The sequence below is a fragment of the Panicum hallii genome, chromosome 8 (assembly GCF_002211085.1).
Source record: "Panicum hallii strain FIL2 chromosome 8, PHallii_v3.1, whole genome shotgun sequence".
Lineage (NCBI taxonomy): Eukaryota > Viridiplantae > Streptophyta > Magnoliopsida > Poales > Poaceae > Panicum > Panicum hallii.
The window spans coordinates 41,021,062-41,038,712 of NC_038049.1; the positions used below are offsets into that span (position 1 = coordinate 41,021,062).

At 40.7% G+C, this 17,651-nt stretch overlaps 2 protein-coding genes across 3 annotated transcripts; both read left to right on the plus strand.

Annotated features, from left to right (window-relative positions):
* Positions 1–2,390: 2,390 nt before the first annotated feature.
* LOC112902668 (3-hydroxyisobutyryl-CoA hydrolase 1-like) lies at positions 2,391–6,842 on the plus strand. Its single transcript, XM_025971830.1, has 14 exons — positions 2,391–2,529; positions 3,218–3,298; positions 3,528–3,596; positions 4,234–4,297; positions 4,424–4,503; positions 4,589–4,672; positions 4,834–4,918; positions 5,235–5,320; positions 5,604–5,725; positions 5,805–5,865; positions 5,950–6,048; positions 6,155–6,256; positions 6,363–6,404; positions 6,518–6,842. The coding sequence occupies exons 1-14, from the start codon at positions 2,482–2,484 to the stop codon at positions 6,653–6,655; spliced, it is 1,161 nt and encodes a 386-aa protein (XP_025827615.1). The 5' UTR covers positions 2,391–2,481; the 3' UTR covers positions 6,656–6,842.
* Positions 6,843–11,615: 4,773 nt separating this feature from the next.
* LOC112902669 (3-hydroxyisobutyryl-CoA hydrolase 1-like) lies at positions 11,616–16,969 on the plus strand. Of its 2 annotated transcripts, none has more exons than XM_025971832.1 (14): positions 11,616–11,800; positions 12,503–12,583; positions 12,811–12,879; positions 14,312–14,375; positions 14,541–14,623; positions 14,710–14,793; positions 14,954–15,038; positions 15,356–15,441; positions 15,723–15,844; positions 15,924–15,984; positions 16,071–16,169; positions 16,275–16,376; positions 16,487–16,528; positions 16,611–16,969. In XM_025971832.1, the coding sequence occupies exons 1-14, from the start codon at positions 11,774–11,776 to the stop codon at positions 16,725–16,727; spliced, it is 1,122 nt and encodes a 373-aa protein (XP_025827617.1). In that variant the 5' UTR covers positions 11,616–11,773; the 3' UTR covers positions 16,728–16,969. The 2 variants fall into 2 exon arrangements, with proteins under 2 accessions (XP_025827617.1, XP_025827616.1); XM_025971831.1 differs by having other exon boundaries at positions 16,640–16,969.
* The last annotated feature ends 682 nt before the right edge of the window (positions 16,970–17,651 follow it).

Here is a 17,651-nt window from a genome sequence, read left to right on the forward strand (position 1 = left end):
TCTTTACCCTATAGTACTACATCTCAATTCTATTAAAAAAAGCAACTTATTTAACACAAAGCACACAAATAGTCCTAGTAGGTTTGCAGCAGATTTAATTTACTTCCTAATCTAAACTCACCTGCACACGATGAACAACGTTTATCCTTTGCCTTTCTCCTGCTGCCGCTCAAGCTATAATGTTTAACGAAAACTGCAAACGACAGAGAAAAATAGTCTTGGCACTATCTCCAATCCTGTCCATTTATGCGGTAAACAGTAATAATATAAGCAGCATATTAATTTACAATACCTAATCTAAACTCACCTGCAGGTAGTACGTCCGTCGTCGATCTACTGCGGGGCAAATCGATCAGCTGCAGCCGCAAAGGCACACCGGCCAGGCGCACTCTTGCCGCCGGCCGGCCAGCCGCACTAGCTGCTCTACCACGATGGCGCGCTGCTTGGTCGCCCCTCCTCCTTGTGTCGCCCGTCTAGACCACGGCGCCACTGCAGTATACTAGATCGATATAGTGAAATCGAACAAGTCCCGATCAATCTATTCTTTTCTTTGCGGGCTCAGGTGCTGGTTATTTGGGTCCACCTACATATTGAGCCAGCGAAATATATCTTGTTGCAATACAATGATTTATTGCCACAAATTAAATTAGCATATACCAAAAAGTATAATCGATGGCAATAGCATCATCTTCATGCAACCACTAAATTTTTTGTTGCAATATAGATAAATGTATTGCAATGCACGTGAGGATTTAATGCAATGCAACAAATTCGTAGCAATATCATTTACTACTCGCAACCACTTTGAATTTGGTGGCAATAACCCTTACATATTGCAACAAAAATAAAAATTATAACAACGGATAATAAATGTTGCAAAATTATCAGCTACTCACAACCATATTTCAAATGGTTGCAATGGCATCAATCATTTGCAACGGAATTACAAAATGGTTGCAATAACACCTATCTAATGCAACATATTTTGTGTTGTTGCAATGTGCGCCGTGGCATTAGCCCTAAAATCTAGTAGTGATTTTTATCTAGTATAAAAGGTTTCAAATTATGAACATTACAATTTACATATGGTGCTATAACAGTTCGTCCAACCTCCAATCTAGTAGCGTGTTGCGTAACATAGGACCGTAATGAGATGAATAGTGAACATTAACATGGGTTTATGCATCTTTCATCGGTATATATTTTGTGGTGATTCTGCTTGTACCTTCCCTTTCGCAGAAACTTTTATGTTCAACTTGCATATCATAATGAAAGTTCAGGTCGTTTAATTGCCTGTCGTAGGTCCTCATGAAAAGAAAAATACTTTATGGTGTAAGATCATGAAATTGTTGCCGATGAACTAAAAGGTGAAACATCCTTTTGCATACTATTGAAATCGTAAGCATGCGACGCTGATGCGTGAAAGTTCATAAATAGTGGTGTATATTGCTACTACCATAGGAAAAATTAAGACATACTCACTACAAGATTCAAAACAATTTCCAAGAGTGATTCCTGGGTGGCCGACGGGGCTTGGACTCTGTATTGTTTTCTCCAGCTATTAGCCGAAGGTGCTTTATTATGATTGGTCCATTTCCCACACGTGAAATTAAATGAAATTGCTGACGAAGATTTGCCGACCACACAAAGCTGACGAGTGCATAAAAAATACAAGTATCCCGTGGGCCATCTGTTAGCTACCTCTCGGCAACTTTTGCAAACCTCGTAGTGACTCCACATCGTTTAGCACGAGCTTTTGTATGCACTTGATCTGGCCTTTATTACTGATTAATTACCTATTTGTGGGGGGAGGGGTGGTCGGAGCTTATCAACACTGCTCCGTCCAGTCGGAAAGCGACAGCTCACGGTCTAAAGACAAACTATCCAGCTAAGCTGGCTAATTAAAAACAAATAGTGGTGCAAGCAAATGCGCATTTCTAACGCGTGTTCTTTGATACCTCCATTAACTATGGCATGTTGCAAGACGACAAAGATCAGAACCCATCATATTTTTGTCTAGTATAAAAGGTGGCGTGCTACCGTTACTTTTTGTTTCCCATGAAGACGGGTCACTTTTTTAAACATGTACAGCGATGGGCCGTCACTTTAATGATCTTCAGTATTGTGCATTTTTCACGTGTGGTTTCTGTATTTTCTTTTCTCCTTTATCAATAGAAACATGCTGGCTCGTGCCGTTCTCTCTAAAAAACGGATGCAAAACTATAGATTGACGTATGAACACATTAGTTGCTAGTAAGTGAAATTGTAGCAGGACTAGCTGTGATAGTAGAGCTGTGTGTGTGCATAGGAAGGCCATGCATACCGGCCATAGTGTTTTGCTTCTCCTATAAATACGAATCAAACCCTGAGATAAAAGCATCAAGTTCAGCACAAGCAAGCATTGACATCTCCCGTCTGTGAGTGCCCTTGCTTGTGAGCACCGGCCGGCCTCAAGTTCTTGCGCGTCCCAGGAAGGAAGAGATGGCCTCGCTGCCTCTCGGCAGCACTGCGGGTGTCGTCTGCGACCAGGTCTGCCTTCCCGTCTCACCTACTGTTGCCTCCTGTTCTTCGCATCTTCTGGCTGCCGCTCGAGCGATGGTGCCCAGTGGCTTTAGTTTGATGGCTTAATATTCTGTGTCAGCCTGAGGATGCTGCCTGATCTGTTGCTGCTGCTAGGCTGATTCCGCTAGTTAGGCTTGAGGATTGCAAAATCCTGCTACGATAACCCCTTTGGGAGGGCTTCTCCTTCGAAAACGGCTCTGTCTTCTAGGAGATATTTCTTATTGTAGCAAAAATAATGGCTCCTCCAAATGAACTAGATCGAGCTTCACCAGCTCTCGCAAGCCAGAGAAGATGGAGCCCTACGAAAAAAAGCTCTAGATAGTCATCAGTCAAGGAGTCATATTGTATAATACCGGCATAATCAGTTTATTATTTTTCCTGTCCATACTTAAGTTCTGATGAGATCCAATCAGAGCGGTGAGGTTTCTAGTAGCGGTAACATGTCGATGCTGATGATGATCCTGGAGTATGTTTAAAAAACAGTTTACAGTACGTCATGTCGAGTGTGGAACATATGCTCTTGTGAGCTGTATCTGTTCTGAATTTTCTATTAGACAATTGTGCTCTGGTCAACTTACTGTGTCACAAAAGATTGATGGTTGTTTCTACCAGGACAGAAAGCATTTTTTTTAATTTCCTATCCTCTATTTGCCAGCTTTTGGTAGAAGCCAATGGCTATGCGCGGACACTGATTTTGAACCGGCCAGAGCAGCTGAATGCACTCTCCTCCGCAATGGTATGTTAAGAGTTCACTTTTTGATAATGGAATAGTTCCAGCCTCCACATCAAGAGATGTCATAGCTGTTCAATATTACACTGCACTCACAGCAAAAGGACACACTTAATTCAAATAGGACAAAAATGCTTAATAAAAGAGAAGCCTTTTTAATTAGCATATTGCACAGTACCTGGATTTACTTTTAGAATAGTTGGGGGGACATGATGATTGTTCTTCCATGTTGCAGATTAAGGCACTCTTGAGGTGTTTCACTACTTATGAGAAAGATGATGGAGTTAAATTGTTGATAATGAAGGTATCTGACACCACTATGTTTCTACTGTCATGCAATGTTTGAGGTGATCTAACATGAATTTTACATTTATACTAGTGTTCAGCTTAGGCTTTTGGTTAAACTAATTGGTGCATGTAACTCTCTCTCTCTCTATCTCTCTCTCTCGCCCCCTCCCTCCCTCCCTCCCCCTCACTCCCTCCCTCTCTCTCTCTCTGAGCGCGCGTGCTCCAATAGAAATAACCAAGTAGCCAAGTAGTGGCATGGAAGATGAGTTGCCCAAACATCTCTCAAAATCAACAATACAAAGAGCTGGAGGTGTTATTTAATTTGTTCTGAAGCACTTTATTACTCTGTTCTCTTCCAATTTCAAGCGAGTGATTTGTGTTGAACTCATGAGGTGCTAATATAGCGGTATTTTTAAATGTGACTTCTTGTATTCTGTAGATCTAACTCTCTTCACTCCTTAGAACACCTTCAGACTTGCTACAAAGCTTACCTTTTATTTTAACTTGCTGTTTTTCCCCCCCTTCAGTTCAGATTGCTTTCGCATTTTCTTCTATTAGCTCCTATAAATTGATATGATAGTCACTATCCCTTTATTGCCTAGATGTCTCCTATTGATCTCATTGTTCGTAATTGTATTGAATTTTGTTTCCAGGGGAAAGGAAGAGCATTTTGCTGTGGAGGTGATGTTACTGCATCTATACAGTCAATACATAATGGTAATTAAAGCTTTAGCTATATAATATTCAAATTTGATTTCTTTACATATTTCACATTATCTCTGTTACATATTACATGTTCCATATGGCTGTAATTTTGTTCCACGTGTTTAATTCTTAAATCAGAGGGCTGGAAATGGGCTGCTGATTTCTTCCGAAATCAGTATTTGTTAGACTACATAATTGCAACTTACACCAAACCTCAGGTGAGCTACATCTCTACATAAATATTTATTGTAGCTATTTAATTCTATGTTCCTCGCCTTTAATGGATAAATGATTTGACCATAGGTTTCTCTTCTAACTGGAATTGTCATGGGTGGGGGTGCTGGTGTTTCTTTACATGGAAGATTTCGAGTTGCCACTGATAAGACGGTATGTGCCACAGACGCCCCCTTTTGTGAGCTTGATTGCTTCTAGTAGGTCTTTTACTCATTTGATATAATACGGAGAATCTTGCTTGCTTTTTATTGGAAAAATCAGAATAGTTTCAAGTGCCAAATCTTTATCATTTACATTTTGAATATTTCATGCAGGTTTTTGCAATGCCAGAAACAGCTCTGGGTCACTTTCCGGATGTTGGGGCCACATATTTTCTCTCTCGGCTGCCTGGGTTCTACGGTTACCATTTTATCTCCCTTCTTTATTCAGTTGAAGTATATGTAGCCATGTCATTTCTATCTGGTTAATATTGCTGGATATTATTCATATTCCTGAAATATTGTGCACCGTCATGTTCTCTTTTGCACTTTTAAAATTACATGTGTTTAATTGACTTTTAGCAATTGTGCTTCTTGTGCCAATGATCTATGGAAGCACAGAACTGATTGTAGAGATAATCATACATAAAGAAACAAAAAGAGACCAAATTTCTGGTTGATGACAAAGGCAGCTCAGGAAACCCTGCTCACTAAACTGTTACCATGTCTTTGTCCAGGAGAGTATGTTGCTCTTGTTGGTGCTAGATTGGATGGTGCGGAAATGCTTAAGTGTGGTCTGGCAACTCATTTTCTCCGGTCAAATGTAGGTTCCCTTGTAACTTCAATTGTAACAGATAGCATCACCAAACATCCTTTTCTATAAACTCTTGGAACAATAACCAATCACTGTAGCTGTCAACTTTTGCTTTCAGTTATGATGTTTCCTGTTATAATTATGGTTATTATTGTCTGGAACATGCTACATAAATCTTGACCTCAATTGATATAGTATTTGCATGCTTGGAATTTTTGTTGGCCTGCATGGTTAAGGCTATGTATGTACTATATGAGTCTATAACTCCTAATAAATACTATTTGTTCTCCAGAACCTGCTATTGCTGGAAGAATCTCTTAAAAAGGTTGATACTTCCGAAACTTTAGCTGTGCGTCGTATTATTGATCAATTTGCTGAGCAGCCATCACTGAAAGAAAACAGTTCCTTGAATCGGTAAAAGTTTTTCAGATTCAGTGACTGAAATATATCCTGATTCACAAATTTATTAATTTGATTCTCTGGTCCTCCACAGGTTGGAAATCATCAACAAATGTTTTTCCAAAAGGACAGTTGAAGAAATTATATCTGCTCTGGTGAGTTTGCTGCATATATAGCTGCAGCTTTACACGGGTTCACCTGTTCTGTCCTGAAAAATTAACTAATATCTATTATGTCAGGAGCAAAGGGCCTCAAATTTGGCTGATGAATGGGTTGCTGCGACAATCCAGTCCTTGAAAAAGGCTTCTCCTACTAGTCTAAAAATCGCCCTGAGATCGGTATCCCTCAGAAACAACCTCATATCTACTAGTATACCACCTCAGTTGTGTCCATCATATCAGAATATAGTTGTTTCATTTTTTTTGTTTCTAACTTTGGTTTCAGATAAGAGAAGGGAGAACACAAACTATTGGGGAGTGTTTGCGTCGGGAATATAGAATGGCTTGCCATGTTGTGCGAGGCGACTTCAGCAGAGACTTCTTTGAGGTAGATATTAACATCTTTAATACTGCTCATTTTTCTTCAAGATCTTTCTACTTTGTTGTCTTTGCGGGGCAAGGTCTCTATACCTAACAGCCAATTCATGTTGCAGGGAAGCAGGGCTATACTGATAGATAAAGATCAAAAGCCAATGGTTCGAATAGTTTCATAATTAGCATATTCCGATCGAAATCTATTTCTGACAGCTCATTTTATCTCAAATGGCCTTTTGACGACGGTGATATTTTCTTATGGGGATACTTGCAGTGGATGCCTCCAAGGCTGGAACAAGTGCACGACGAGGCAGTTGAACAATATTTCTCCAGAATTGATGATCCACAGTGGGAAGATTTGAACCTACCTACCAGACATTCCCATGGAAGAAATATTGAGTCCAAGCTTTGAATGAAGATTTGAAGTGTTGAACGGAGCCTCGGTGATGGTCAGAATAAAACATCTCTTAAAGTTTGTGTAGACTGCATACTACTGATAAAATGTAACTAAATATGCCTTATATGTCAACTTTTATCACAGTAGAAACTCTTTGCTATTTATCTATACACGAAGTTGTACACATTTTAGAATAATTACGAGTGGCTTATTGCTGTTGTGATCTCTTATGGTTTGGTGGTAGCCGATGAGCTTTGTATGAGAAGGGAATTCCACCATCATCAAAGGCAGGCTTCGCTACACTGCCACCTCACAAATGGATGACAATTATAATTTGTTTTGATCTTTTCATTTCATTACTCGAGTGATAGGATGAAAACTTTCCCCTAGACACTCCATCGTGCAGCAAGGACACAACTACCCGTGCAGCGATGGAACCTGCCCCATCCTAAAACAGCATGTGGCCCTACCCTCACCAGATAAACAGCATGGTGGGCCGTCAAACTCAGCGAACCCGATCCAACCGGCCCAAAAAATATTATCATTAGTCACCAAAACTCGAAACAGGGATCCACATGTTTTCAGGCATGGGCCAACCCGACAGACTGAAAAAAAAAACAAAATAAAGGAGAACAAGATCTCCATACATCCTAACAAGTTTCTTATTAACATTATTTGATTATATTAATAGGCACAGGAGGTGCCCATTATTTTTGACAGGAAACGAACCACCAGGATCAGGGCCGCTTGGTGGCCCCACAGGGACGGGGGCCATCCGGCCATGGCCATCAGAGTTCCACTGAAGCAGCATCCGAACCATGGATGCCCCTGCATTGGAGAAATGGGGAATCAGATTAAATAGAAGTTTTCAGTCAATGTCTTGATTGAACAGCGGATTAGCCATGCATGATTTCGGCCTGCTCCGAACATTCGTCTCTACAGAGTGGTGGCAAATGAAACCACCAAAACCTGATGTTGTACCTGCAACAAAGATGAATATAAGGTAGCCGATGGCGTAGACGAAGGACAGGAAGGTGGCCACGTAGAGCGGCTTGCTGCCGAGGTTGAAGGCGCACAGGAAGCAGAGCGTGCAGGAGTCCACACTGCAACCACAGTCGCCGGGAACGTTGTACGGTGCTACCTTTCTCGTTTCGGAAACGTCGTTCCCGTACCGAAAACGCGGGTATATTTTTATCTCAATAGTGTTAAAATCACTCTTAAACAATATATCAGGTACCGCGTTTCACGTTTCTCAAACCATCAGTTCGGAAACTTTTATGACTGTGACAGTAACCGTTCACCCATGTACGCCGGTCATTGAAGACCAGACCGTAAGGTTTAAGAGGCTGGACCATTAAAACAAGGAGAAAGCAATCTGTGCATCAAGACAGACCGGAGATTTCTACTGATCTACTCGGTATCTCAGAGTAGGTGCTCGAGCAGAGCGCCGCGGCCGGAGCCGAAGAAGCAGGACCAGGTAAAGGCGGGCGATGAGCCACCACCCCGGCATCGCCACGCCACGCTTGTTCCATGCTCCGGCCATGGCTACAAGACAGAGGAGAGCGCGAGTACTTAGAAACGCTCTGCTTCCGCCTCCATTTATAGGGCCGTGATAAATTTATACCCTAGGTGGCTATATTTTTTGTTATTTAGTACATTGGCATCCAGCCATAAATGAGATGGAAAATGATTCTGCCCCGCGTAGCTACCATTGAAGTTGACTTTCTTTTGCACATCCTACCCCCAATGACTAACTTTTATTTTCAGGCAACTATATTGAGCAAACAATGAAAATACTATGAATATTGTAAGGGTTTAAAAACATGTCTATCTATCCTAATCCTCATCAATAGTATTGAAATCCGCACTAATAATATTCAAATATTTTGACAGTAATTTAACCCGACATGGTTTGTTTTATATGTTGTGCGGACTGAGCTAGGATGATATGCTTCTGCAGAGCAAAGCTCTTCACAAATTGCATATTGTCAATTTTCTTTCTGAAGGGCCATAAACTACAAGTAACAAATTTTATATGCTGGGAGCCTTGAATTGTACTCCCTCCATTCCAAAATATATGTCGTTTTGGCAAATCTGGATATTCCTGTAATTTGGAATTATAGTGAGTACGTAATTCCTATATCATGTTATGTTTCTATCAAGCGAATTCGTGTAGATGTAGAGACAATACACGAAAATGAATCTATAGGTACTTAGGGCACATACCGCGAGCAAATAGGGCACCACTAACCCCATGGGCATAGACACAAATTTCATATCTCTGGAGGCGTCTGGGAGCAAATGCTTCTTAATTTGTATGAACTCCTCTCGGTGCTTAAGTCTATTAGGTTTAAAAGAACAAAAAGGGAAACAGCTGGCGTTACCTGTCACATTGGGGTTATATATGCATATATTCAACGGCAATGCTACTACCCGGCCGCCCGGACGGAAGTGGAAATATCGGACGTGAGCCCACACCACACCCTTCCACTTTTTCTCATCCACTCATTCCCCGTGCATCTCTCTCCGGTCGCTCGTAGGCCCCGTTTAGATCGCAAATTTGTATAACTTTTGGAACTTTTTGCTACTATAGCATTTTCGTTTGTATTTGACAAATTTTATCTAATCATGGACTAACTAGGCTTAAAAGATTCGTCTCGTGATGTATAATTAAACTGTGCAATTAGTTATTTTTTTTACATACATTTACTGCTCCATGCATGTGTCCCAAAATTGATGTGATGGAGAGAGAGTGTAAAAAGTTGGAAATTGGAAGGGATCTAAACAAAGCCCTACTCGTTCTCATCCACACCAATCTCTCTATCTCTCTCCCTCTCTCTCATGCAGGCTCAAGTGCCGGGGAGGAGCTGCTCCAGCCGCCGCTCCCCTGCCAGGGGCGAGTCGCGCCAACCGCCGTGCGGGCTCGAGCTCCAGGGCGTGGACCCACGCCAACCGCCGCTCCCCCGCGGCAAGGGTGAGCCGCGCGGGCCGCCGGAGGAGCTCCGAGCAGCGGCCATAGCAGGCAGCTCCAGATGGCGGGCAGTAGGCGGAGTGCACGCGGTGGGGGGCGGGCCGCCGCTCCCCCTTGCCTTCCCCTGCCCCGGTCGGCACTCCCTCGCCAGGGGCAAGCCGTGCCGGCCACCGGAAGAGTTCTGGGCTGTGGCCATGCTGGGCAGCTCCGGGAGGTTGCAGAGGAGGAGCGATGGTTGTGGCAGGGGAGCACCAGGTGGTCATATTGCAATAGGTATCTCATGATGTTGCAGTAGAGATTTTAGAATGTTGCAATGGGTATCTCTTGGTGTTGCAGTAGAAGTTTTTGGATGTTGCAAGTGTTATAGATGTGCTGGGTGTTGCAGACGAATGCATTTTGCGATATTGCACGATTGATTTTCTGAGATGTTTCGATGTTGTAGCAATTAATTTTTGATGTTTCATCTCTTGATTTCTCATGTTGCAATATTTTGTTTTAAAAATATTGCATGGAACATATATTTGATGTTGCGGTGGGATTTTTCCTTGCGGATATGTATGTTTAAATTGAGCTATTTTTTCGCTTTCATCTAATGTTGCAACTATATTTTTTCAATGTTGTAACTATTTTTTTATGTTGCAATGGGTAATTTATTATAGAGCTACTGTAGCCGTTAGATTAAAACAGAGGGTGATGCATGTGTCCGACGGGAGTTGCTCCCGCGGGACGGCAGTCCCGTATATTCAAAGCAAGCTTGGATCTAGGTGTAGGTGTAGATCTGAGATTTGGTGAACTTGTCAACATTTGGTCAAGGAGTCTGCAGCAGCACCAATACCTTCATTAATCAAGACTCCCCGCTTCTGAAAGAAAATTGCACATCATGTCACATGGGGCAAAAGATATGAGAGCTTAGAAATCTCGGCGGAAATAACGCAATGATATGATAATTATTATTACTAAATCAGCGCAGCTTGCAGTAGTTGCTTATTATACGCTGGGCTTAAAGAAAGTGAACACACATAAATATGATACCGCTTCAAAGTCCGAACTTACACGAACTTGCTTGCTACCAGGCAGACATGAATGAGATGGTGAACGCCATTCTAGGCGTTGACTTATGCGACACAATAGATAATTAGATATGATCTAGCTTTTGTGATGAGTCATTACTATAGAACACAGGTTTAGTCCCAGTTAGAAAACCCCTGTAATCATGATTCCCCAACCGAAACCACCCGGGACTAAAGTCTACCTTTAGTCCCGACAGGGCAAGAGCCCCTTTTAGTCCGATTGGTGGTTTCAACCGGGACTAAAGATCCCTCCTCCGTACAGCCACGTAGCCGTTTGGACATAGAACTAATACTTTCATTAGTTCTGAACCTAACATCGGCTATGACTAATGTAGAAACCGACAAGGAGTTCTGTAATAGTGAGTAATCGCCAACAAGTAGAGGCTATTGCTTTTTAAATGAAGTTTCCGAAATGTGTGCATTTTATAATTCACGAATTATATATGTCGTAATGAATGGAAGTGAAATTACAATGTGCATGGAACATATGGAAGTGAAAGTATATGATTGTGGAGCAAAGTTGGGCTTGTTTATGCACACAAAATGCATTGGAGCATGTAGCTAATTACTGCATGTAATTCACGGATACGTTACATGTACTAATCCATGAATTACATGCACTCTACATCAGCTTATAAAAAGTTTCCGTAGTTAGTAATAATCTTTCTACCCCTCATTAACACTCATACGAGGGAGACAAGGGTAGTGGAAGAAAAGAGGGGATATTTTGGTGGGACTCACAGAAAATAAGCTCCATAAGCATCCTTTGGAGGGAGGGGTTTATGGGCTTCTGGGCATAAGCCTCGCCTATAAGTTTTTATATTTGGATAAAAAAACCTTATTAAGAGCTTATTAGTAGGGTTTATAATAAATCTCTCCAAACCAAACACCCAAAAATAGTTGTGGTGGGCAGTCGACCTTGGGAGGGGCCATGGCAATCGCAGGCAGAGCAGAAGCATTATCCAGTTCAGCAAAGCAAAGCATTGACACCTCTCCTCTGTGAGTGTGTTTTTCAGAGTGCATAATCAAAGCAAAGCCTCCGGAGGAGCGCCGGCCTCGAGACGCTTGCTTGCCCGCCCCAGGAAGGAAGAGATGGCCTCCGGTGCTGACTCTGACCAGGTTTGCCGGCCCTTCTCACCTTATGTTTGCTTGCTTCTAGTTCGTCTCTGCATCTTCTACCTGCCGCTAGCTCGAGCTCGCTTTCTCGGCCGGTTCGACGGTACCCAGCTGACTTATAGTTAGATTGCTTAACGTTTATGGCACGGAGAAGCTGCTGCTAGGCTGGTTCCGCTAGTTAGGCTTGAGGATTTCAAAGTCCTGCTATGGTGACCTCATTTGGGAGGGCTTCTCCTTCCAAAACGGCTCTGCCTTCTAGGGGATATTTCTGATGTAGCAAAAATGGCTCCTCCAAACGAAATACAACTTCACCGGCTCTGGCAAGCTGGAGAAGCTGGAGCCACACCAAATACGCTCTAGGTATAGTAGTCATCAGTTAGGGAGACGTACTGTACAATACCTGCATTAACTAATTTTTTATTTGTGCTGCCATACTTAAGTTCTGGGATCCAATCTACCAATCAGGTTGGTGAGGCTTTTAGTAGCTGTAACATGTCAATGGTGGTGATGATGATCCTGGAGTGTATTTAAGAAACAGTTCACAGTATGGCATGTCGAGTGTGGAACATATATATGCTTTTTGTGAGCTGCATGTATCATTTCTGAATTTTGCTCTGGGCGACTTCTGTACCACAACAGTTTGATGGTTGTTTCTACCAGGACTGAAAGCATTTTTTTTATAATTTTCTATCCTCTATTTGCCAGCTTTTGGTGGAAGCGAATGGCTACACACGGACGCTGATTTTGAACCGGCCAAAGCAGCTGAATGCACTCTCCTCCGCAATGGTACCTTAAGAGTTTGCTTTTTTGATAATGTAGTAGTTCCAGCCTCCACATCAAGATATGTTTAGATGTTTCTTATAACACTGCACTCTCAGCAAAAGAACCACTTAGTTCAAATAGAAGCCTTTAGCATATTACACACTAGCTACACAGTACCTGGATTTACTTTTACAATATATATATATATATATATATAGTGGGTACATGATGATTGTTCTTCCATGTTGCAGATTAAGGAACTCTTGAGGTGTTTCACTACTTATGAGAAAGACGATGGAGTTAAATTGTTGATTATGAAGGTATATTAGTTGCACCACTATGTTTCTATTGTCATGTAATATTTGTGGTGGTCTAACTTGGATTTTAGATGTATACTAGTGTTGAAGTATAAGTTAATTGGTCACCATTCTAAATCAGCTTAGGCTGTGTGCATGCAATGCGTCTCTCTCTCTCTCTCCGTATGTGTGTCCAACTTCCAACAGAAATAACCAAGTAGCAAGGTAGTAGCGTGGAAAACGAGCTGCCCAAGAATCTCTCAAAATTAATAATACATAGAGTTTGAGGTGATCTCAAAATCAAAACCTCTTCACTTCTTGTAACACTTTCAGAATTGCTACAGAGCTAACTTTTAACTTGCTGTTTTTTTCCCTTCAGTTCAGTTTGCTTCGCATTCTCTTCTATTAGCTCCTATTGATTGATATGATAATCACTATCCATTTATTTACTAGATGCCTCCTATTGATCTTATTGTTCACCATTGGAAATTTTTCTAAAATAATATTACCTTAAAAGAAATTTGTAAAAAAAATATGGCGCTTTTCAAATATTACAATAGTCGTATTCTATCGGCTGCTGGAGAACCGACAACCCAGCTATCGGCCTGCTTCCAAGGGCCGACATGCTGGTATCGGGCAATAGAGGACCAATAGGATGGCCATTTAGACTGTTTACTCTCATTCAATATTCTAAAAGAAATAGTAAATATATTTAAAAATTTGTAAAACTTTACAAACATGCTATTCAATATGTGTACATTCCATTTTGCATATATGATCATCAGTTAGTGCTATATAATTAGTTTCATTCAATTTAAAAAATAGTTAAATGTTTTCTCAACATGCATTGGAAAATAGAAACACAATTAAAAATTAAGGAAAATTTGCAAACATGTTGTCGAAAATGTTTACATTCTATTTTGTGCACATGATTATCAGTTCTTGTCATCTATTTACTGTTATTCAATTTCAACTCTTAAACATACAGAGCTTTGGAAATTTCAGACCTACTGTCGTCATTTAACCTTCCAAAAGAAATAACAAACATCTCCAAAGTTCATCAAACAATTCAAACATATTATTTAAAATGTGGATGTTCCATTTTGTACACATGGACACACGTTGGTTCTATATAATTAGTATCATCCAATTTCTAAAATGATCAAGCTTTTTTTATGAGAAACTTCAAACTCAATTATAGAGCACTTGCTTTGTAGACATGTACACGAGCTAGTTGGCCAGCACACAGCCGACAGGCCTTTTGGGCCCAATCTGGCGCCAACAGGCCTGTCAGCTGGCCCAAAGCCGATAGCAATGCTATAGTCTGTCCAATAGCCAAAAGGCTACTAGAATTGCAATTTTTGAATATCACCACCTATTTTTGCAATTTTCTGTTAAAATAATATTATTTTGAAAAAAAATAATTCTTTGCCATTGTATTGAATCTTGTTTCTAGGGGAAAGGAAGAGCATTTTGCTCTGGAGGTGATGTTACTGAATGTATACAGTCTATACATAATGGTAATTACAGCTTTAGCTCGTCTCTGCCGTATATAGTTTTCAAATCTGATTTCTTTACATATTTTGCGATATCTTATGTTACCTGACATAATACCCATGTTACATGTTCCATATGGCTCTAATTTTTTACCACGTGTTTGGTTTTGTGTTTAATTCTTAAATCAGAGGGCTGGAAATGGGTTGCTGATGATTTCTTCCGAAATCAGTACTTGTTGTACTACAAAGTCGCAACTTGTATCAAACCTCAGGTGAGCCGCATCCCTTCATAGTTATTCATTGTAACTATTCAATTCTCTGTTCCTTGCCTTTAATGGATAGATAATTTGACTAATAGGTTTCTCTTCTAACTGGAATTGTCATGGGTGGAGGTGCTGGTATTTCCTTACATGGAAGTTTTCGAGTTGCCACTGATAAGACGGTAAATCCTACAAACGTCCATTTTTGTGAGCTTCATCGCTGCTAATAGTTTTTTACTCATTTGATATTATATGGATAATCTTTCTTGCCTTTTAATGGAAAAATCAGAATAGTTTCAAGTTCCAAAATCTTTATCATTTATATTTTGAATATTCATGCAGGTTTTTGCAATGCCAGAAACAGCTCTGGGCCTCTTTCCAGATGCAGGGGCCTCATATTTTCTATCTCGGCTACCTGGGTTCTATGGTAGCCATATATCTCCCTTCTTTATTCAGTTGAAATACATGTATCCATGTCATTTCTATCTATTTAATATTGTTGATGTTATTCACAGTCCTGAAATATTATGCAATCTAATATTCTCCTTTGCAGTTTTTGAATTACCATTCACTTTATTGTTTTTAAGCAATTGTGCTTCTTGTACAAAATATCTATGGAGGCACGGAAGTGATTGTCGAGATATAATCATATATAAAGAAACAAAGAGTGACCAAATTTCTGGTTGATGGCAAAGGTAGCATGGGAGACCTTGTTCACTAAATTGTTACCATGTCTTTGTCCAGGAGAGTATGTTGCTCTTGTTGGTGCCAGATTGGATGGTGCAGAGATGCTAATGTGTGGCCTGGCAACTCATTTTGTCCAATCAAATGTAGGTTCACTTGTAACTTCAACTTTAATAAATGGCATCACCACCAAGCATCCTTTTCTATAAACTCTTGGAATAAAACCAATCACTATACCTGTCAACTTTTGCTTTCAGTTGTGATGTTTCCTGTTACAATTGTGTTTATTATAGTCCGGAACATGCTACGTAACGCCATTGATATAGTATTTGCATGCTTTAAATTTTTGTTTGCCTGCATCATTAACGTTGTATATGTACTATATGAGTCTATAACTCCCAGTAAATTAATACTCTTTGTTCTCCAGAAGCTGCTATCGCTGGAAGAATCGCTTAAAAATGTTGATACTTCCAATACTTTAGCTGTGTGTCGTATTATTGATCAATTTTCTGAACAGCCATCACTGAAAGAAAACAGTTCTTTGAATAGGTAAGAATGTTTCTGATTGAATGGCTGAAATATGACCTGATACATGATTTCATTAACTTGATTCTCTGGTGCTCCCCAGGTTGGAAATCATCAACAAATGTTTTTCCAATAGGACAGTTGAAGAAATTATATCTACTCTTGTGAGCTTGTTACAGTAACTGCAGCTTAGTTTTATATGGGTTCACCTTTTCTGTCTTGAAAAATTAACTAATATATGTTATATCAGGAGCAAGTGGCTTCAAATTTGGCTGATGAATGGGTTGCTGTGACAATCCAGTCCTTGAAAAAGGCTTCTCCTACCAGTCTGAAAATCTCTCTGAGATCGGTATCACTCAGAAACAACCTCGTACCTATACTATTAGTCTACCATCTCAGTTTTGCCCATGAGAATATAGTTGTTTCATTATTTGTTTTCTAAATTGGATTTCAGATAAGAGAAGGGAGAACACAAACTGTTGAGGAGTGCTTGCGTCGGGAATATAGAATGCTTTGCCATGTCGTGCGAAGTGACTTCAGCAGAGACTTCTTTGAGGTAGATATCAACATCTTCAATACTGCTCATTTTCATTCAAGATCTGTTTACTTTGTCATCTCTTGGGGCAATGCAAGGTCTGTATACCTAACATCCAATTCCTGTTGCAGGGATGTAGAGCTATACTGGTAGATAAAGATCAAAACCCAAAGGTTTGGATAATTTTATATTTAGCACATTTCGGTCAAAATTTACTTTCTGATGGCTTATTTCATCAAAATAACCTTTTGATAGTGGTGCTCTTTTTATGCGGGTACTTGCAGTGGATGCCTCCAAGGTTGGACCAAGTGCATGACGAGGCAGTTGAACAATATTTCTCCAGAATTGATGATCCACAGTGGGAAGATCTAAACCTACCTACCAGACGTTCCTATCGAAGAAATATTGAGTCCAGCCTTTGACTGAAGTGTTAAATGGAGCCTAGGTGATGATCAGAATAATATACATCATCTTAAAGTTTTGTAAGAGTCTGCGTAGACTTCATACTATTGATAAAATATAACTGAATATGCCTTATAGGTCAACGTTTATCACTGTAGAAACTCTTTGACGATATTTATCACTGAGTTAAAACAAATCACTCACCACCTCAACATTTCCCTACGGCCCATCAACAATCAACAAGCAAAACTCATCTCCCAATGCTTATCTTATCCTGCTCGAGCAAATCACTAGGATGTGCCTGCCCATGCTGCACGTCCAGTCTCCAGCTCGAGACATCCCCATCATCCAGCTACAAGGTCCTCGATGCACCGACGGCAAGCAGACACACTCACCATGCTGTTCGCCGAGCGCCGGCCGGCGCCATCCGATCTCCACCAGGCCCCAGTGGCTGACATGGCAGGTTCAAATGGAGCACAAGATAATCCAACGGTTTGTCACAAGAAGATATATACCCTGCTGGATGATTCGGTGCATACAAGGATGCACACCGGATCATCCGTCAGTACAGAGAAAGTCTCGTTCAAAAAACAAAGTACAGAAAAAGTCATTGTATCAGTGTTAGCTTTTGTAGGTTGGGCTATAAATACTACATTATCCACCTCGGAATTTCAGGTTGCTGGACTCCAAGGAAGGCATAGGCACTTGGAAAAGAGTTCCAAGCCACAAAGCTGCTAAAAGGATCATTCAAGGCATGTAGCACAATTATCCTATCTAGAGAGTGAATAGTACTAGATTAGGCCTTAGAATTAAGTGTGGTATGCAGATCGAATCTCCCTTGTAATCATTGGTGTGTTGGAGCAGTGACAAGCAAGCTGCAAGCCACGCCAGGTC